The 21,823-nt window shown below is 55.6% G+C and overlaps 1 protein-coding gene across 4 annotated transcripts in view; it reads left to right on the forward strand.

Moving 5' to 3' along the window:
• CNTFR (ciliary neurotrophic factor receptor) overlaps window positions 1-21,823 on the forward strand; it is a 293,745-nt gene that overhangs the window by 253,581 nt on the left and 18,341 nt on the right. For all 4 annotated transcript variants that reach the window (XM_059725338.1, XM_059725336.1, XM_059725339.1 and 1 more), the window contains 2 exons: window positions 322-488; window positions 14,728-14,891. In XM_059725338.1, coding sequence (XP_059581321.1) covers window positions 322-488; window positions 14,728-14,891 — 331 coding nt within the window. The remainder of the gene's footprint in view (window positions 1-321; window positions 489-14,727; window positions 14,892-21,823) is intronic.

The following is a 21,823-nucleotide window of genomic DNA, read 5'->3' on the forward strand; positions in this document are numbered from 1 at the left end:
AGGGCCACGGCCTCCCTGCCTGCTGCTCCAGGGGAGGGGAAGGGAAGAAGCCAGCAAAGGAGCTGAGCAACATCTCACCCCAAAAGCAGACAGGAGGCTTTTAGGCTGGGTACCCAGATGGGTTCCCAGCTGTCACCCCAGGGACAGCACAGCAGGGGAGTAGGGGACCTGGGGAGGAAGATGAGGCAGGGGTCTGCATGAGGCTGCTGAGAAGCGGTGGGTTAATAGCTCTCCAGAGCTGGCATTGAGGCCAGTCTGCCCTGACCAGGCCACGTGTCCCCAGTCGCCCAGGTAATGCCCATTGCTTCTTGTTTCTGGCAGACATGGCACCAGAGAGATGGTCTGTGAGAAAGAGGCTGTGCCCAAGAACAGGTGTCACATCCGCTACCTGCAGCTCTTCTCCACGGTGAAATACAAGGTGACCTTGACCGTCACGAATGCGCTGGGCAGGAACTCCACCACCATCACCTTTGACGAGTTCGCCATAGGTAATTTCCATGGCAGGCACTTGCTGTGCTTGCTGGGGGCCTGGCAGGGTGGTGGTGCCAGGGAAAGGTGCCAGCGTGGGAGCTGGGGAGTAGAGGCCTCTGGCTGTCCATGGGCAGAGCCAGTCCCCCACCCCCACAGCCTGCCAAAGCATTTCACCTTGCAAAAACACAGTGCAAGGCAAGATGCAACCCCGTGCCACCTCTTCCCAGCCCCAACCCCTTCTGCTTCCCAGCCCTCGTGCACCCAGGTTGCACAACTAGCAGACAAACTGAAGTGACTCCTCTCCAGAGCAGGGGCTCAGATACCTCTTGGTGGGGGGAGATGCTTGTGGGAGCCCTGTTGGGCCCATGAGGCTGGCAACAGCTCATGTCCCTAGCAGCCATCCTGATCGTGGAGAAAAAAGATCCTGCCGCAAAGGGGTGGAGGCCAGGAGGGATTCATTATCTGCACCAGATTGCATATAGGTTGGGATGCACTCCCATAAAGCAGTGATCCTCAACCAGTGTGCTGAGGTTAGCAGTGTGAAGGGGGTCAGCATGGTTCACAAGACAAACTCAGAGATTTTAAATGGGAATCCATCATGATAAAATCACTCTGATGTGCTGTGGGCTTGCTGAGTTCTTTACAGCAGAAAAATGTCTCTATTACAATATTTCCATAGTTGAAAACAGAGTGAAGTCTAAGAGCTGGCATTTTCTGAGAGGTGTCTTGAGTCTATCGAGGGCTGCTTTGAGTCTACTGAGGGTGCCTTGCATCTATCAAGGGGTGTTTGAGTCTACAGAGGGTGCCTTGAGTCTATTCATGGTGCCTTGAGTCTATCAAGGGTGCCTTGAGTCTATCGAGGGGTGCCTTGAGTCTATTGAGGATGCCTTGAGTCTGTCAAGGAGTGCCTTGAGTCTATCTAGGGTTGTCTTGAGTCTATTGAAGGGTGCCTTGAGTCTATTCATGGTGCCTTGAGTCTATCAAGGGTGCCTTGAGTCTATCAAGGCTACCTTGAGTCTATCAAGGGGTGTCTTGAGTCCATCGAGCTGTGCCTTGAGTCTATTGAAGGGTGAGTTGAGTCTATCAAGGGGTGTATTGAGTATATCAAGGGTGCCTTGGGTCTGTCAAGGATGTGTTTAGTCTATTGATGGGTGCTTTGAGTCTATTGAGGGTGGCTTGAGTCTATCTAGGGTTCCTTTGAGTCTATTGAGGGGATGTCTTGAGTCTGTCAAGGGTGCCATGAGTCTTTTGAGGCTACAAAGGTGAGAACCACTGCTCTACAGAAATGAAAGATATTTAGTCATGAAGCTGGGCAAGGTAGAGGCACACCTTGAAGGCTACCCAAATCAGAGATGCAGAAGCTTTTGTGAGGAAGAGCTGACTGTATCCGATGCCGTGTGATGGATCACAAAGCGAAGTGACATGTAAAGCAGCGCAGCAGGAGCTTGCTTGCCTCTGAAGCTGGGTGCTTTAGTCTTCACGACCACTGAGGTCTCGTAGGAGAGGAAACAGCCCGTATAAACACAGCAGACAAGTGAAAGCTGCTGGGATCACATAGAGTTTGCTTTGCAGTCACCTGGGCAGGCCCCAGCCTCGCGGAGCTACCTGGGGTGGGGTTGTCTGAAGACCCACTGTCAAGACAGTATGTACCCCAGAGAGCTCAGGGGCGCTGCGTAACCCGAAATACAGAGCTGCCAGCGAAGGAAGGGTTTTGCTGAGGTGCCAGGCAGAGGCGGGAAGGACCGGCCACGCGCCTCGTGCTGCGTGATGGATTCTTCTCATCCGTGCTGACCGAGGATAAGCATCTCGCCGAGGCCCTCGTGCTGGGCGCAGCGATAAGAACCGCAGCGGGTGCAATCTTTCAGTTCTCGAGCATCCTTTGTGCAAAGCCCTTGGCAACCCAGAGGGAAACAACTTCACAGCGTTATCAGGCTCTCCGCTGGGCTTTGATCCTTCCCTTTCAGGTCTGGAAGAGCCAGAGCTGAGTCTGGAGGCTTTGTCAGACCCTCCTGGAGTGAGCAATTAGGGGGAAAGCATCCCAGAGCAAGGGACAGGGGTAATTGTGCCCTGGGCCCTGGACAAAGCCAGGACATGAGACCGGCTTTGCTTCACTTTCTATCCAAGTCCGCTGTGAGTTTGCAGGGCAGCCTTGGGGAAGGGGATATTTTTCTTACCAGAAGAAGCCAGTCCATTCTTCTAAAAAAAAAAAAGAGAGAGAAAGCAAAGCCCAGAAACATGTGGAACAGACTCATTTAGGCTGGTGTCACAAAGTCACCAGCAATTATGGGAAGATCACAGCAAGGAATTGCTCCCCGTTGAAATGCAGCCAGTGTTCAGTCCCCCTCCAGCTTGATGTAGCGTGTGCGCATGCATGTGCACGTGACAGCGAGATAACCGAGCAAACCACATGTGTGATACAAGCATGTGTGACTCGATGATGTCAAAAGAGCTGTCCTTGCTCAGGGCAGGGATGGCTTCAAGCCCTTGGTCCTGAGAGAAGAGGTTGATTCTCAGCAGCGAGAGCAGCCGTGAGCAATACAGGCCTGCAAGAGTCCCTGTGCAATATAAATTTGCACAACACGAAGGCCACGCGGTCCCAGTCCATGCTGTAACTGGGACAAATTTCCCAGGAACCTGCAGGATCCTCTCTCATTTGAAGCCTTTGAATAAAACTTGGCTGCCTTTGCATGAGAGGCACCTCTTAAACCTCCTGCTCCTCTACGAGTTACGGGACTCAGGGCAGCAATCAACCCCTGCTGTGTTCTCCAAGGTCAGTACATTTGCTCATCAAGAAGCTCTGGACACCTGAAAAGAGTCTCCCCCACCACCCCCCGCCCCAGCTTGGGAATCTGACCCCGGGCCCTTGCTGGCTTGAGCAAGTTGGGAACATCTGGTGCCACTCCTCGTGCCGAGGAGGAATCCTCTCGTCCTCCTTCGAACACACAGTAGCCACCCACCCTGGATACCTGGGCTCCAGCCAACTACCACCCAAGTTCACGGGGCAGCTAGCCAAAGGCTGAGTGCAAGCCCGGCTCAGGGCAGCTGGCTTTCCAGACCCTGCACCATCTGGATTCAGGCAGGGCACAGAGCTGAAACTGCTGTAGCAAGAGCTGGCCATGCCCCGGTCGAGAGGCTGGATGTGTCGGGGATCACATAGGGACTGTCCTGCATTTGTGCGGGTTGGACTAGATCAGACAATCAGAGACAATGAGGGTGGAAGGGACCCCAGGAGGTCACATCTAGTGCAACCCCCTGCTCCAAGCAGGACCAGCCCCAACTACATCAACCCAGACAAGGCTTTGTCTACCCAAGTCCTAGATAACCCTGGAGGTCCCTTTGCAACCCCATGAGTCTCTGGTTTTCCTGGGCCTTTCTCCTCCGTTGGCCCCGAGCTGCAGCCAAGAAAGGTGACGAGTGCCTAGGACAACATGCTACCGCGGTTTGGCGTCCTTCCTCGTAAAACCATAGACTCGTGGAGAAGTGGGGCTGAAAGGGAGCTGCAGAGCTCACATCCAGGCAGGACCAGCCCTGTGCAAACCAGCCCGGACACATCCATCATGTAAACTGGACCTGAAACTACCGACAACCCAGACACAGCACCAGACATCACACCCGACCCTGCCGTAGGTAAAGCAGGGGGACCGCAGCAGCTGACATCCTGCTTTTATAGAAGGTAGTTCAAAGATGCTCCAGAGACCCCAGGCAGGGCCATACCCCCACTACAGAGGAAGGCAAATCCCCCAGTATGGACCAGTCTGAGCAAGAGGAAAATCCCCTCCTGCCTCCAGTGCAGCATAGGTCTGACCCTGAGTGCAGGGGCAAGACCCTCTAGCCAGGACCCTGCAAAGTTGGTCCCAGCGCAGCCCCAGCCCCGGGGGAGGGTCAAAAACACCCTGATACATATAGAAGAAAGAGATGAGGGTGGCAGGGCGCAACCAGCACAGCCTACAAGCCTGGGAGATCCCCAAAGTAGAGCACAGGCATGTTATGCCTTGATCGTCCCTGCCCAGTGGGAAGAGAAGTAATGAGGACCTCCACCTCCACTGCTGACCCCTCGCGGGGGACCCCCGCAGGGACCCGTTCTCTGTCCAGTCCTTTTCCACACCTATGTGCCGTGCCCTGAGGTGCGCTGCTCAGACCACACTGCAAGTTCAAGGTCTTGGTCCTTGTCTTCAAGGCGCTCCGTGCTCTGGGGCTGGGACGTAGCACGTCAGGATGCAGAGCAGCCCAGTGAAACGCTGCAGGGCATGTCTTGGATCTGCCTTCTCCAGCAGTGATTCCTGGGAGATCATGCAATCGTCTCCAAAACAAGCCCAGGTCCTGCCTCCTCAGCGGTGGGGGCAGCGCTCAGTCAGGACGTTTAAGGTCCCGCCGGGAAGGGCTCTGATAACGCAGTGAAGAGCACAACATAAGACGAGCCGGGACAGAGCTGAATCTCTGGGAAGACGTGTGCATCCTTCTGCTGGCTTCTGCTCTGAAGAGCCACCCAGTCTAAGAAGCTGTGAAATTTGCCTTTCCAGGGTTTTGCAGCTGCAGGAAGATGCATAGATGAGCGTGTTTCATGGTGGGTTTCGGAGACGCTGGTGCAACTTGGCACTTGCCCTTTAGTGCAGAGGTAAATCATCCAGTCCTAACTGTGATTGCTTCTGCCATCCGGCTGTGCCTGGTCTGCCTTGGTCACCTCCCTTCCCTGCTGGCAGTGCCATGGCTAGGAGCTGTAATGTAGACAAAGTGCCTGCACCACCTCCGGTAGTTGAAGTCCAAGGCAGCATTTCAAGCTTGACCTTTCTAGCTTTGGTCAGTTCGAAGGGCTAGTGCTGCCCTAGTCCTGGCCAGCTCCTTGTGCATTAGCACGTGTTAAACCACGCAAGTGAACCCCTCTGTCCACACAACCGGGAGGCTGAGCCTAATAGACATAGCTTCAGGTATGCACAGCTCTCATCTGCAGCGGTGCAGAGCTCGGGACGGGAAAGCAGGGTAAATCCCTGAGTCGTTCCCCTGCGCTCAGCTCAACAATGCGCCGGCTCGGCAGCTACCGGCACCTCAGTGAGCCGGCCCGTGGACGCAGCCCGAGCTCTCAGACTCATCTCCTGCTGAACCGGTGTCTGGCAGGATCTCTGCTGGGATTAGGTGGGAGCTGAATTAGCATTAAGCCCCCCTGATGGTGCTAATTTCATTTAAAAGAAAAAAAATCAAACACTGCTGGGCAAAGCCACAATCCTCTATCCCTCCTTAGGAGGTCAAAGTGCCTGAGCGCTGTCTACACTAAGGCCCCCGCTGACGTGGATCTGTTGGGCATCTTGGTCCCGGAAAATTCAGGTGGAAACACAGCCAGTGGCAAATGCAGAAGCAGGCTGAGGTTAGCGGCTCTTCCTCGGGCCAGATGCTCGGCCATGCGCACGGGACGGGGTGGGGGGCGAGAAGACGGTTTTCCCAGCTCCCTGTGACCTGACTTGAACCGAATCTCAGCAGAGCATGGAAGAGGTCTGTCACTGGTTTCCTTATTAGACCACCCAGCCATCGGGCTCATCTGAACAGAAGGACCCCCGGGAAGACCTCTCCTCCCTGGGCCCAGCTTCCTCTCCCCCTCCCCGCGTGCTGGATCCTCCTCCGGGAAATCCTTTCCCCGGCCGCTCGGAAGACGAACTCTAATTGAGTGGAAAATGACTGGTGCATTCCTTTGATATCCTTGGCGGATGCCTCCCTCGCGGGCCCGCGGCAGCGGTTATTAGCAGCCAGCTGTGAGGAGCCGCTGCGGCCTTGCCGTTCTGAACGACTGGCTGGAGGATGTTTGCAAACCTGACCCACCAGCCGTCAGGGATCTGAGCTGCCTTCTCCCCCTCTCCTGCCTGGAAACGGTCCTTTGCATTACGCCTTCTGCAAAGGTTAATACAGGTAGAGAGAAGAGCTGGGAAGAGGGCGACGTGGAAGTGCCACGTGCTGGCAGCACCAGCGCTGTTTGCCCCAGAGGGCTGGGTGTGTGAGTGCGGAGGGGCAAGGGGGTCTGGGAGCAGAAAGAGAAGGGGTTGAAGAAGTTTTGCAAGTGGAGAGAGCAATGCAAAGCAGGGATGCAGAAGAGGAGAGCAGGAGATGAGGGTGGGAGCTATAAAGCTGGGCATAAGCTGACTGCCATTGACTGGGCATCAGAAGGAAACATCCCTCTCGCGCAGGCTCTTCCAGGCTCTCTTGGTCTCAAGCCGGTGGTGCCAGCTACTCTCAGAGGCCGGATACCGGAGTAGATGGGCCTGGCTGTATCTGCATCCCCGCGGGACAGCTGGAACAGAGTCCAAAGGGGAGAAATACCCATTCCCCCTGCCCGCTGAAGACCTGAATCAGTGGCTTCACGTTGCAGCCCGCAGCGTCCAGGCAGACTTTCCAAGCCAGGCGGCATGTGCGGGAAGTCCGCATCGACCTTGACTTTGACTTGGCCTGGAGGAGAAGGGAGGAAACCCAAGAGCAGGCCAAGCATTGTGGTAGGAGTCCCAGGGCTTTGCCTGGAGGACGTGGGATCCAGATAACCCAGCGCTGTTCTCTGGCAGGTCACCCAAGGCTGCTGCTTTCGGATGACTCTTTTGGGGGGCCCGTCTGCAAAAGGCGTGTAGCGCTCAGTGGCTGCGGGACCCATCCTGAACACCGTCAGGCGCTAATTAGGCTCTTCTCATTAGTGTCGTGCACCGGGGCACGGGTGGTCTGGCTTAGGGGTTACTGACCCAAAGCAGGACGTAGTCCAGGCCAGTTCCCTGAGGGGCTCAGAGGGTCTAGGATCGCAACTGGATTTGCTCAAGTCAGACAAGCAGGGCTCAGAGCCCGGCTTCAAACCAGAATCGCGAGCAGGGAACGGGAATCAGGGGATGCCAAGAGTCAGAGCCAGGAGCCAAACCAGTCAGAAGCTGCAATTTTTGCTTTTGCCCCAGAGGGCTGGAGCGGATGGGACCTGCTGCCTGTGGCTTCAGGTGCTGGCTCTGGGCTTCTTGCAGGTGGCACTTGTTTGGGGGTCACTTGCCCTGATCTCTTGGCTGAGTCCAGGGTTCGTTCCCGTACAGCCTGGGCCATGGCTGGGATGGGAGGAAGCGGTACGCTTGCAGCAGGCGTTGTCCTGTGCACGTACCAGCAACTACTCCCGGGACCTCAGCCCAGCACCTCTGCGGGAGGTTTCAAAACCCCCAACACATGGAGCAAACGGGGGGAAGGGGGCACCCAGCACAGCCCAGAAGCCTGGGTAACCCCCACATCGCTGCGCCTCGATCATCCCTGCCCGGTGTCTGTCCTGGCAGCCCCGCGCCTCCCTGGCGCTGGAGCAGGGCTCCCACCAGATGCCAGATGGTGTTTGCATTCTGCAAAGCAAACGAAACGCAAACAGCCACCCCCCACTGCCACCCCCAGATCCCACCTCAGTCCTAATGGGAGCTTTGGGCAGACTATCAAAAGGAGAGGCGCTCATTAAAAATGCAGTATCCTGATGGCGCTAATTATTCTGCATATCAAAAGCGGCCGCCACTCTGTGATGCAACCTGAGGGAAGGGAAGGGAAGGCAATTGGCCCCGTTTGGACTGGGGCGCGGAGCTCCCCATCAGGTCTGGACTGGCATACCCAGGTACCCTCCATCCTGCTGGAGCCCGGGGCACTCGCGGGTCTGGAAATCGGGCAGTGGGGCAATGGTGGCAATGCATCCTGCCCCTGCTCCCCCAGTGGCAGATTTCCAAGCCCTGGGCAGGTGGATTGGGCCCAGGCTGTTGCCACATGGCTACCAATATAGCCCCGTTGTGCTGGATGGGGCCCACGAACAGACCCGGTACCACTCGTGCAACCCACGGGGCATGAAGCTGCCCTGGCAGGTCAGCCCTGTTTGAACTGCTTAGCTGAAGGTCCAAGATCTGCCCGGGAATAGCAGCCACCAGGAAGGCATGCCCCTTTCCAGAGCCATCGAGGCAGCGATGCTGCCTTGCATCCAGCCAGCACTGCCCCTTCCCCGGGGCAGAGACTGGACTAAATGTCCAGTCCCTTCCAACCCCATTTGTTGCAAAACCTCGTTTTTTTTTTCCTGAGTGACTTTCTGTTCAGCAGCTGACCGTGGCTGGCTGCTTCATTTCTGAGTTATGGCTGTGGGGCAGGCTGGGATGAGAGGGAGCAAGCTGAGCTGAAGTTTGCCTGAACAGAGCAGAAGCTTTCTGGAGGGATCGGGGGGGAAGGATATTCGCACCATGCAGCAAGCTGGAAATGAGAGCATTTACTCAGAGGGACATTTACTTGGCCTGTATAGTTTCCAGTGCTTCCTTTAGTGCTTCGGAGACTATCGAGCCAGTAACAATGGGCTTTGCTCTGTTTATAGGGGTAATTTATTTGCTACATTCTGCCTTTCTTTCTGCCTGGGAATTATCAGCAAACGGGCTTGGATTTGTGCTGAATGCCTCCGAAAAGTATTTGAAAGGGTCGATATGAACCGACCAGGCCGCTGCCTCTGCACCATTTGCAAGCTAATGGAGGCTTTTACGGCTTCAGCTGTTCCTCAGCAGTATTCGGGGCTTGCAAGGAGTTCCCGAAGTCACCTGGAACGGCTGCTGCTCCGTGGCTGGCGAGGAGAGATGAGGAAGAGATTTCAATATGCCTGCCCAAGATTTACGTGACTTGGTTTTTTTGCACGAGCTGTCCCAAGGCTTCTTGCAAAGAAACCTGCCGTTCAGACACATTTCTGCTGGAAAAGGATGAAAGCCAGTGGCGAATTGCATCCCCGCGGGACCCCGATCGATAGGATAGCGAAGCCTCGTGAATGCTTCCTTGTGGCAGGATGGATGTGAGCCGTGTTTTCGTATCCACTGAGCCTCTGCTTATTCTTGAGGACCGACCTCCGGTATTATCACCATCGCTTCCCAGAGACCTCACGGAGATGAGAGCTGCGTGCATCCAGACTGAGAGCGGGATTCACGGCCAAAATAGGCCGTGTGTATGGAGAGAGGGAAAGAGAGAACATATAATGATAGAAAATGAGGGTGGACGGGAGCTCAGGAGTCACGTCTAGTCCAACCCCTGCATCCAAGCAGGACCAGCCCCAACTACATCATCCCAGACTAGGCTTTGTGAAGATGGGATCTCAAAACCTCCAAGGATGGAGACTGCACCACCTCTCTGGGGATCCTGGCCCAGCGCTTCACCACCCTCCTCCTGACAATTTTTTTCCTAATATCCAACCTCAACCTCCCTTGCTGCAGCTTGAGCCCATTGCTCCTTGTCCTGTCAAGACGAATGACTTGCCCAAGGTCATGGCTTGCCGAAGCCTTGGCTGGGATGATGTAGTTGGGGCTGGTCCTGCTTTGAGCCAGGGGTGGGTCCGGGAATTATGTGAGAGGCAAGGCAAATGACCTCCGGAGGTCCCTTCCAACCCCCATTTTCCGTGCTTCTGTGATTGTGTGTAGGAAGTGTGCAGCAGAGCTGGAAGCTGAATGCAGGTAGCTCCAGTGCTTTCTCACCAGAAGCCTCCTCTCTAGGAACATGGTCATCTTGGTGGTCAAAGCAGTGCAAATGCTGGTCATTTCCATGCATTGCAGCCCCCTAAGGAAACCACTGGTTTCTGTGTCAGTGCTTGCATTGCTCTCCACACTCCGGCCTCAAGCAACAGGCAGGAGGTTCCCGTATAAACCAAGCAAAGGCCTGGTGAGGATTGCAGACCCCGCCATTGAATTGCTGCATTTTAACCTGGTTGCTTGAAGCTTGCCTTTGCTGCAGCATCAGCTTGAGCTGGGACCTGAGCTTGGCCTCTGCCCAGCTCCTGTCCACATGCAAAAATCTTGAGCTAAAGGATGAGTGGGTGCTTTCAGCTCCGGCCAGCTGGCTGTCAGGGGCCCTGGGCTGCAACGCGGATGCTGCCGATGCTCAAATTAACAAGGCAGCAGCTGGAACAGCAGCAGGTAATCCAATCAGGTCGCTAATCCCATCGCTGCTAATCCAATCGCTGAGCTAATCCAATCACTCTGTGCAGCCCTGGTGGGATCTGGAGGGAGGGTCCCTCCCCTAGGCAAGGGTGTGTGGAGCAGCCAACTATTGGGATGGGAAAAGGACCTTAAAACTGGCCGTTCCCTTTGGAGATTTCATGGGGAATGTGCGGTGCAGAAGACCCAGGGGGGATAACCCAACCTCCAGCCCGTCATTGTCAGAGGACACGAAGCAGGGCAATAGAAACGTCCTATAAAAGACAATTCCCAATGGATTGCATGCTCTGATTTTAAAAGGTCTTAATCACAGGGAGATAATTCAACAGCTAGCAGACTGCCAGGGCCAACAGTCATCCTCGAGTTTTCCCTTTCTTAGTACATGTCTTCTTCGCAGGGGAGCTCTGCCTGTTTTGAACCCCGGCAACTATACCAGCATACCCCCCACCCCATGTGCACACTTATTTTGGTAGAAAAGTGGCTCTCGCTCAGACTAACTTAAACCCACCTTGTGCACCATAAACTAAACCCAGCCCAGCCTGCAAGAGCGTGCACACAGCAGTGACACCAGGTTAACAGCCTCCGGGTGAGCTTAACCCAGTGCAACACCCTGTGCAGTCAAGGGCAGCCCAAGGGTGGATAGTGGGCTGTGTGGCCCCATGGAAGAAGGGCTCCTGTGGCCTTAAAACCTCCGATTCGGGGTAGAGAAGGTGGCTGAAGCAGCCCTTGCTTTCCCTGCCATGCATTACTAAAGTCTCAGTGATTTGGAGGGGAAATGACTAACGGCTCCAGGGCTGAGAGCACCAATTGCACGAGAGCCGCTGAGGATGCTTTTGCCGCGACAAGGCGCCGAGATTTCCATGGGCTGGGAGCTGCAGCTGCTTTTTGCAGCTGGGAGATCCCCTCCGAGAAGCCTCTGCTGTCCCTGCGACCTTCCCCCCACCTCCATTTTGCACGAGACGATGCTTCAGTGCAAGCGGCCGGTCCATATGTGAGCGGCTCGTGACCAAGTCTCTGACAACATGGATGGATGTGTTCCACCCGGCGTAGCTGCTCATATTTGAGCTAGCGCCGGGGCTCTCGCTCCACCCACCGAGAGCCAAGTTCATCCCTGGTGCAGCCTTATTGAAGTCACGGGGCCGCGTCCCGCCGGCATACATTCGAGGGCTCACGCATGCATCCCCCTGCCCATCCGGTGCCTGCGCACCTCCGTTTTAACCCCAGGATCCGAGCTGCAAAGCAGAGTGACTCCGGAGTTACAAAGGAGAGTAGGGTTTGTCTCCAGGGGTTACACCCACAGCAAGCTTGGCCCTGAGTGTTTTGGGCAGTAAAGGAGAAACACCTGCACGGGGCCTGGATTGAAGCTGGAGCATTTGAAAGCTTCCCCCCGTCATAATATCTCACATTCACCCAGTCCAGCATCTTTCATCCCAGGGCTCCTCGCAGGCCTGATGTTAAGCTGGATTTGGGAATCATCTGCATTTGTTCAGCTCAACAGGCTTTTTGTTTTGCAAACCAAATCCGCGAAGTCCGCAGAGCCAGCGCTGGATTTATGCTTTGCCGTATGTGTTTGGACTCAAAGGCCCTTTTAATGGCAGCCGAAGTCCACCCCGAGCCCTGGGTTTCAAAGTGAGCGGAGGAATTACACCAGCCATCTGGAGTAGCTCAGAACTGCACAGGCCCGACAAATCCTCCCCCTGCCGTTTGCTGATAAAAGGCAAAGCCCCCAGAGGGAAAATCGCGCGGGGCTGGACCGGGCCTCCTGGCTGGATTGCTACCAAAGGGGGTGGCTGTGCCGGGAAAGTGACCCTGGAAAGCGGCTGCATTTGCACACGATGCCCCGGGGGATAAAGCTGGGGAAGGAAAGCTGTGCTGGCCGGAGAAGGAAAGCCCCCGTGTCGTGCCCGCGTGGGTATCAGGTGGCGTGCTCCATGAATGCTGCAAAACCCTGTCTGAACCCCAGATGAGGCCAGCACTGAGCAGAGAGACGGGAAGGGGGTGGTGGCCGGGCTGGGAACCGCCTGTGGTGCACGTGCCTGTCTTCACGGAGACCTTGTCTTCTCCTTTCCTCCAAAGCCACGAGTGCGAGACAGCCGGTGTGGTGCTTTTCTCCTCGAGCTGAGGGGATCCGTGGCACGTCAGCAGGACTCTGCATGCATCTCTGCTCTGCCAGCTGTGCCAGGCCTGTGCCCTGCATCTCCTTGTCTCACACCACCCCTGCCTACCCCATGGAGTTTGGCACCACCACTATTGCCGTCTCCCAGGATTAATGCTGAAGAAGTTGCACTAGCAGCATCTCCCTCTCTATTGTGCGGTTGCAGGTTTTGAGGCCTTGGAGGAGAAGGCAGTGAGGTAGAGGTTGGGTATCATTTAATTCCTCCATGAAAGTCCTGGAACAGAGGTGGTCATGAACGGCACATAGGCTTCCCCCTCTTTCAGGAATCTCAGCCCCAGCAAGTCTGCTGCCAGCAGCAAATGCCCTTGCTGCTGGCCACAGCTCCCTGGAAGAGAAACTACATTGCAAACCTGGATGTCTGCCTTCCCAGCAAGTCCCTTGAAAGTCCTGTCATCCCTCAGCTTCATCTTCCAGCTCATGGGTGCGACTGAATGAGGTTTCTTGCTCTCTGATGCTGGGCTCTCTGGGGAACAGAGCAGTATTGAGGGGTTACAAAGGGAGAAGCCGGCGCTGTTCAGAGGCAGCTCAGAGCTGAGCTCCAGCATGGAGCATGGAGGGATCCCCCTACCCCTTCCGAATCCCCTCTCAGCCCCTCTCCATACCTGCCTTTGCTTGCACAGAGCCGGGAAGCCTCTCTCCTTTGCTCCCTTGCATGGACCTCCATGGGCCTTGAGACCAGAGAATTGCACATGCATGGCTGTTCTGCACCGCAAAGCCATCCTCCGGACGGGCCGTGCCTATTGGCAAGGCTGCGCTGCGATCAGCAGATGCCGAGATCCTGCTTCCAAATGAGTCGTCCGGCCTCTGAGCCTGGGAGCTGACAGCAAAACCCAAAGGGAGGGCCCAAGCTGGCGTGCAGACAGCAGCGCACATCTGCTCAGGACAGCCGCGCTGCGCCGCCTGGTTGTCTTCACCTGCCAGGTTCCCGGTGCGTCTGGCTTGGCAGCCCCCCAGCCCGGTGTTCGCATGAACACCCGGACCGAACACATGGCAAGGTGCCGGCTTCTCCCCCCAGCCGCGCTTCTCCCTTGTTTAATAATTAACGCCCCACTCGTTACCGCCGATCCCTTCTGCACATGAAAAAGCAGCCAGGGGCGGATGTGGCTGGCATAATAACGCTCTTGCCCCAGCCTTGGCCTTTGGATGGACCTGAGGGAAGCAGATGAGAAGATGCACAGTCCTCAGACAGACCTGTCCCCACACCTCGTCATCTTGCACAAGGAGCGAGGACTCACCCTGCTAGCGATCCTGAGGAACAGCCACCGCCGGTTGTATCAATGCTTCAGTACAGCGACGGCCCCAAAGCATGCGGCACGCAGAAGCTGGTTAATCCTCACCTCAGCTGCTTGCAAAGTGGAGGGGCAACTTATTCCTGCACCCTCAAATTAAAGCTGGAGAGGGAGATGCAGGGGAGGTGAGGAAAGGAAAGACAATGCTGTTGCCCTGGGAGGGGGAAGTGTCAACCACCAGCCTGCGTCCTAGTCTAAACCCTCCTTGAAGCCCATTCTGAAGTGCTTTATCCCTATTGACTTAGTTTTTACTCGGATTTACACCCGCTGAGGCCAGCTCTTGTCAATGCACCAGGGAAGCTTTGGCCCCCATGACCCAAGTCTGGACTGAAACACGGCCACGATGATTTCCTTCACGCCCAGATGTCAGCTGGGCTGGTTGTTCGCAGCCGGAGAAGGGCTGAGATGCACCCCCGACATTGCACCTCAAACACCAAATAGCCGTGACATACGTGGGTCCGGACAGACCGCAGATGGCTTTGAGCTGCAGCACAGACTTGAAAGGATGCCTGTCTCCACCTGACCAGCTCGCTCTGTGCTCAGATTTGAAGTCTCTCTGTCTCTTTTCACGGTAGTATCTGGTGGACTTCTAATCAGTTCAGGAAAAAGCATCAGCTATTCTGCGTCTTTGCTCTAGGCCTCATAAAACAGATGGTAATACATCCACAAAGGGTGGGGGAGATGCTAGCAGCTCTCCTGATGTGCTGCAGAATTCGCCTGTATTTTCTAAGAGGCAAAACCTACCGGGGAGGTTGGTTTCTGTTGGGCAGGGCTGCCGTGTGCTGGCTCTGTCCACGCTGGACCCGAGGCAGTGCTAAAGAGCTAGGCAATGGCCAGGTTTTGCAATGACCTTTCTGTCTTGTTCCAGTAAAGCCCGACCCTCCAGAGAACGTGGTGGCCAAGCCAGTGCCCTACAGCCCCCGGCGGCTGGAGGTGAGGTGGAATAACCCGTCCTCGTGGCCTGATCCAGAGTCCTTCCCGCTCAAGTTCTTCCTGCGGTATCGGCCCCTCATCCTCGACCAGTGGCAGCACGTGAGTGATGTCTCCATTCCCTTCCCTCGGGGGCGAGGAGGGGCGGGAAGGCCGGAGGGTGCTGGTATTGGGGAGGTCTAGTCCATCCCTGACCTGCCATGAAGCCGGTGGAGCTGGGGCTCTCATGAAGGACCTGCAAAGGGACTGCCAGAGTAACGTTCATTAGTGCCAGAGTAACGTTCGTTAACACCAGAGTAAAATTAATTGCTGCCAAAGTGATATCCCTGCCTGGTAGCCCACCTGCACAGACACAGGCATTTGATTGCCTCCTTTATGTCCCGTGGAGTGAACTGAAACAAAAGCACCGCCCCGCTCTCCCTCCAAGTAGCATCCTACGGCCTCGCTCGCTGCATTTTGACACGGGGCCCAAGCTCTCTTCTCCATGCATATATTCCCCATAAAACTTGCCGACGAGGTGTAAATGGGTGGCATTTCAATGGGCTGCACCGCGACGCCTTTTGAGCCAGAGATCACAGCCCCGTGGCTGTGGCTTGCGCTGCAGTCGGGAACGTGGTCCTCGCCGTGACAGGGTCGTCTGTTTGCTTTATATTTTTGCTTTGTTTCAAAAGAGAAAAGGTGTCAGTGATGTTCTTGGCAGTGCTGAGGGGCTTTGCTAGCTGTGAGGGAGATAAAGCATGGGCTTTAGAGGTGAGTTTTAGTTTTTCTGGCCCGTTCAGCCCCCATCTTTGCTGGTGCTGGCTATCAGAAGGCCAGTTACAGCAACTCGAGTGATGCTCTGCAATGTAGAAATTCGCCCCGTGGGAAGTAGTCTGAGCAGATTCATGCGGAGCTCACGGTTCTCTAATATTCTTGACCATTCATTTGGTTTCAAATGGAAAATTTCGGTTTGTCGCGTCAAAAACAGAGCACGTGTTGGGCTCTGATCGGAGAGGGGGATTTTTTCTGCTTTCTTTCTTTGCCTTTTATTTTTTCCAGTAGAAACCAGGGAGAAATGGGAAGTGGGAGGGGATCCAGCAAATGAAACCCAGAAATTGAAACCGATTTTTATTTTTGCCTTTGCTTTTGGAAATGTTTTCATAGAAACACAGATAAAAATTGCCTCTGGGCTGCGACACTGCCCTGTGCTCTCAAGAAACTCGGGTCTGTGCTCATGTAGCAAACCAGCTTCGCTTTGCTTTCCAAAACCCCTTTTGGGGGGAACACATTAATGGATTTTAGCCACCTCTGTCCTGTGGGTTCATGTGGGGAATTGCCTAAGTGACAAGCTCATCTTTCATCCGCACTGGTTTGGGATGGGATGGATGTGCTGCCCAGGGGCGCTTGTACACGCCACGGCGTTTAATCCTAATTAACTTCAAGATGATTAAAGAAGAGTCCAGCTGGCTACTAGTCCCCAGCTCTGCCTGTCTTGTCTCTATGGACAAGTAGCCCTCACTGAGTCCAGGTGTTTGGGTGCTTGCACCCTGTGCACCCAAAGTAAAGGAGACTGAGCAGTTTTGCATGCTTCTGGAGTCTGTTCAACGCAGTCCCTAGATTTGGGCAATGCGTGGAGAGAAGGAGGGTGCTCCGGGGGCTGGGGCATTTTCTGGGACTTAAGAGACCTGTGTGTGAGGCTTCCTCTGTGGGCTTCTTGGGCCGGCCACTTCTTTTCCCTGTCCCTCAGCTCCCCAGCTGTACACAGCTGGAGGTGCGCTGCAAGGGGGGTGCATGGAAGATGTGGATTTGCTGAGATCCTGTCACATGAAAGAGCTACGGTTATTTAGCCTGGAGAAGAGAAGACTGAGGGGAGATGTGGTCACCATCTGCAAATCCCCTGAGGGCGATGACAGGAGGATGGAGATGGGCTTTTCTCTGTGGCTGCAGGGGACGGGACTAGGAGCAACAGGGACTCTCCATCCTTGGACGTTTTCAGATGCAGGCTGGGCAGACCCGTGGCTGGGATGCTTTGGTCAGGGCTGATCCTGCCTTGAGCAGGGGGCTGGATCAGATGTGCCCTTGTGGGGTCCCTTCTGGCCCAACTTTCCTAAGAGTCCTATTGGCAATATATTCACACCCCAAAGAAACTTCTCCATACAGAGGATGGGAACTTGCCATGCCACAACCTCTCATAGCTTGGAGTCCTGGACACTATCCTACGGGGTGGGAAAAGGTGGGTTTAAACCCACTCTACCTCTCCAGCAGAGTAAGGCATTGACTTGGGGTGCCCGACATGGGCCTAAATCACAGGGGGAAAGCTTTTGTTGCTACCACTGCAACTGCTTGTCATTTTTTGGACTTTCAATGTGAGCACCTGAAAATCCAGAGTCTGGGGTCGAACGCCATGTCCTGTGCTGCCCAAAATGACATGTTTCTGCTTTGCACTTTGGCAAGGGAAAAACAGGGATAAAACGATCTCAGATTGATCCCACCTGAATTTTCTTTTTCAACTTTATTGTGGTTTGCTGCCAAACGCAAAACCGTGGGATTCAGGCAGCCCTGGAGGCAGCATCGCTGCGTCCTGGAGTGGATTCTGCATGGCGCATTGCCATTACAGGAACATGATGCCACTTTGAGGGGCTTGGCATTGCTCTTTGAACCCCAGGTCATCAGATCAGAGGACAGGGGGAACGTCAAGCTGGAAGGGACCTGACGAGGTCGTGTCTAGTCCTGGCAGGATCATTCCTGACCAAACCATCCCGTCCGTATGTCTCTCCAACCGACTTCTTTCCAAGCATGGAGGTGCTGAGCCAGACCCACCATGTTGTGAGCACTTTCTCTCCATCACATAAGTGCCGTGGCAAGTCCTGGCTTCCTGAAGAGGCTGCTTCTCCCATGTCACGTGGCATGGGGCAAGCTGGATGTAGTGCACGTGTGTGGCACTATTGCACGCTGCCCACTTCCACGCCCAGCACTCACTAGCTCTCTGGGCATCAGTACAGGGGCAGCTGGTGAGGTGACATCTTTCTTAGGCACTGCTTGCTAATATAAAGTGAATCCCCTGGTCGCTAGCATCCATGGGATCGTGGTACGGGGTGCTTGGGAGTCATATGCTTGATGGCTGGCTGCCCAGATTTGCAGGATAAGGCGCAGCAGGCTGGGCACTGGGCTGTGCGCAGAGCCAAGGAGATGGCAGACAGTCTGGTTTGTGCATCACTTGCAGTTATTCAGCAGGGAAATCATTTACAGCCGCTAATGCAATCCTTGCTTTCAGGGCAGGCAGGGATAGAGCCGCAGGACACCTTCCCCCGGTCACACAGGCCGGCTGCTGTGCTACGGGGGTTGTTTCAGGACTGGGCTGGAGCCCTTGGGACAGGTTTGCTGCCAAATGCATTTGTCCCTGAAGTCTCCCTCTCCCAGAGTGGCAAAGGCCTGGCTGGGCTCCACATCATTGCCCCTCTTCAGGCTGTGATGAGCTCATCCCCATTAACTGCTGTCTAATGCCGGATGTTTCATTGGCCTTAAAGCATCCTTAGCCACTGAATGATCGAGGTAGAGGCCTTTCCTTGTGCTCGGTCTGCATGCTGTCATGGTGGGGGGCAGTCATTGTCAAAGGTGCAGCATGGAAATGGTTAACAATCCCTGTTTGCTGCCACCACAGTGCCCTGCAAAAGCCTCTGCCCAAGACATGCCCTTGCCTGACTTTCTGGCAGGAGACTTCCCCGTTGCCATAGCCTGGTCTAAGAGGTGCTCAGGACACATAAGTGGCCTGGCAAGTCCCGACTTCCTGAAGAGGCTGCTTTGGCCATGCCACGTGGCATGGGGCAGGCTGGACGCAATGCACTTATGTGGCACCATTGCATGCTGCCCTCTTCATTGCCTGGCACACAAATGCCATTGCTCACAAGCAATCTGGGCATCAGTACAGGGGCGGCTGGAGAACCGTAGAGTCAACATAAGGTCCTAGAGCCACAGGGATCTGCAGAGGTCACATCTAGTCTAGCCTCGGCCTGAGGCAGGATCAGCCCTGTGCAAACCAGCTCAGACACATCCAGGACGTAAAGTCTTTGCAAAATGACTGTCAACGCTGACAAAGCACCAGGCATCACCCCCAACCCTGCTGCAGGGAAAGCAGGGAGACCGTCACGGCTGCCAGTGTCTTGCTGCTGCAGAGACCCCGGGCAGAGGCCGTGCCCCTGCTGCAGAAGAAGGCAAAAACCCCAGTCCATACCAGTCTGAGCAGGGGGCAAAATCCCTTCCTGCCCCAAATGCAGTGTTGATCTGACCCTGAGCGTGGGGGCAAGACCCTCTAGCCAGGACCTTGCAGGTTGGTGCCAGCAGGAGCATTGGCACAGCCCAGTCCCATCCCCATCCTGGGCTGCAGCACCCAGCGCCTCTGTGGGAGGCTTCAAAACCCCCGACACATGGATCAGAAAGGGGAGAAGGGGGCAACCAGCTCAGCCCAGAAGCCTGGGAAACCCCCATAGCAGAGCACCGACATCGCTGCACCCAGATCATCCCGCCCAGCCTCTCCTTGACACCTCCAGTGATGGAGAGTCCCCCCTTCCCTGGGTGCCTATTGCCCTACCTCCTTGCTGCGACAGGGAAGAAGTGTTTCCTGAGATCCAACCTCAACTAAACAACACCACTGCCATGCCCCATCCGTCCCTCCATCCCCATTATCGTTCCCCACGTCTCATGCCCTGCTTCTCAGCAGCCAGCCAAGCAAAATGAGCGCAGACAGGATCAGGTGCACGGCGAGCTGCGGAGGGCAGGGGCATCCCACTCATTCACCGCCGGCATTCAGGAGTCGAGTCACGCCAGGTCTTGGCATGGGGGGTGGGACGAGACTGGTGGCTGCAGTGCTGGACACGGGGTGTCCTCGGGGTCTCAGAGAGCAATTAGGATGATGCCCGCCCCGGGAGCCCCACAAAGGGCCGGCTAGGAAGAGTCCTCATCCCTGGCCATGCCCCGGGCCACTGAGACCTAGGCACCATTTTTCTTTAGCAACTGCCCCAGGGAGGACCTGGTGGCCTCCGCTGCACCTCTGCCAAAGCGTGCACATGCATGCATGCACGCCGGGATCCGGGCCACGCCGTGGCACCTCAGAGGGAGCTGGATGCGGCTCTTTCCCATCGGGCAAAGCCAGCAGAGCTGGGCTGCCAGCTGCCGGCCTCTCCCTTCGCCGCGCCCTGCACAGCTCATCCCCGGAGCAGGCGAGGCTCCTCCTTTGCTGGAAGAGGAGCCGGCACGCTCGGGTGCCAGGACAGCGCGATGGGATATTTGTAGCCTAAACAGGTTTTTTATCCTCGGCTTTTGGCAGAATCTCACGTTCTGTCTCCTAAATAGAAAACATTAAATATTTAGGGCGTCCTTTCTTTTCCTCCTGCTTTTAAGTTGGTAATTCAAGCCAGATTAGCATGGTTTCCTCTTCTGTTTTATGGCCCCGGCCTGGCCCCAAGTGAGCGCTTCTAATGCGCTCAGATGTTCTTCTAATGGATTACCTAGGCTGGAACTGGATACTCTTTCCTAATGGATTGCTAATAGCCTGTTTCTGGTTTTACAGGCTCCTCCAGCTAACTCACAACAGCAGCAGCGCTCCCCGCGCTCGCACATCCCATCTCCCAGCAAGCACACATGGAGGCGATCACACGTCTCTGCAGACATGCACACGCACAGGTATACGGTTGGCTTGCCAGCACACGTGTGTGCAAGAAAGCAGGCACCCCCTGCCACTGCATGTGTTCGCCTCTTGACCACACTGAAGGACTGGGTATGTTTCCATGCAGTGCCCAGGGACGGGGCATGGTGGCCACGGCACAGCCATGCACCCTCGGTGAGAATGGGATGTAGAGATGCTGGCATGAAGCAGAGGCAGGCCCTGCAGTGCAACTATTGAACCTATATCAGCCAGTTGCCCCTCTGCTATGGCAGCAGTGGGGCATTATCCCTGCCCTCAGTCCTCTCACTTTTGCCTTGAAGGGAGTTCCCGGGGTTTTGCATCTTGCAGGTGGGTGTGAGGAGCTGCCGTGGTGAGTTTGAGGGTCCCCTGGGTCGCTGGTTGCTCAGGGCACTGGACTCACTGGCCCCAAAATGCCTTCCAGTCTCTCGTGTGATGCTGTTCACATGCTTTGAGTGCCCAGCTGGATTAGGCCCTTAGACAGGGCACCATGTCATGGTCCAGGACTTTACTATAGTGTCCAGAAGCCCCTTCCCCTGTAGCTCGAGTCAATGGGGAAGCCTTACAGCGGATACCCAAGCCCTTTGGGTGCAGCTTTGTAGAGAGCCGTGGCACATGAGCCTGCACACATCTGTACACACGTGCATGCACACACACACACATCAGTGAGGTACAAGGAGATAGCCCTTCTTGAGCTGCGTCTGGCCCAGACACTATTGCTGCAGAGAGATGCCTTTCCCCAAGGGATTGAGTCACTCATTGGTGTCACCGGCGTTCAGGAACAGCAAGCCAGGACCTGCAGTCTGGGGATGGATGGAAAAGGCCACGAAAATGTGACAACCGATCCTTCGGGGAAGGAGGAGACACCATTTGGCTTCTGGCTTTGGAGGGGCACCGGCTCAAGCTTTCCTCCATAGCCTGGAGAGCTGGAAAGATCCCACCTTGTAAACGGGAAGCGGAGACCCTCAGCTCCTCGCATGGCTCTCCAAAAACCACCAACGGTGACAGGGCTTGCTCTGTACCCACAGGAGCTGGCTGCACCGGGGCTGGGTCCCCAGCTGCCCGTAGCAGGGAGGGAGCAGGCTGCCAGGGTCCGTCTTGGCCCTGCCACTCACCAGAGTCAGGGGACGACGCTGAGGGTATAGCACACTGGTTTTCAGCCTTCTTGGACCCCCCTCCATCACACCTGTGAACTGAGCGGCACCCCCTTTCAAATGCATGAGAAGTCACCCCGATTCACCCATCCCCGCCTAGCTCTCGGACGCCCAGTCCGACCCTGCAGCCAGGACTGTGCATGCTGACAAGGGGGCAGCGAGTTGTCAAATGCAGTCACACAAGTCGCTGTCTGAACTGGATCTTTCTCTGAGCTTGGGAG

Source organism: Alligator mississippiensis, chromosome 3 (genome assembly GCF_030867095.1).
Source record: "Alligator mississippiensis isolate rAllMis1 chromosome 3, rAllMis1, whole genome shotgun sequence".
Lineage (NCBI taxonomy): Eukaryota > Metazoa > Chordata > Crocodylia > Alligatoridae > Alligator > Alligator mississippiensis.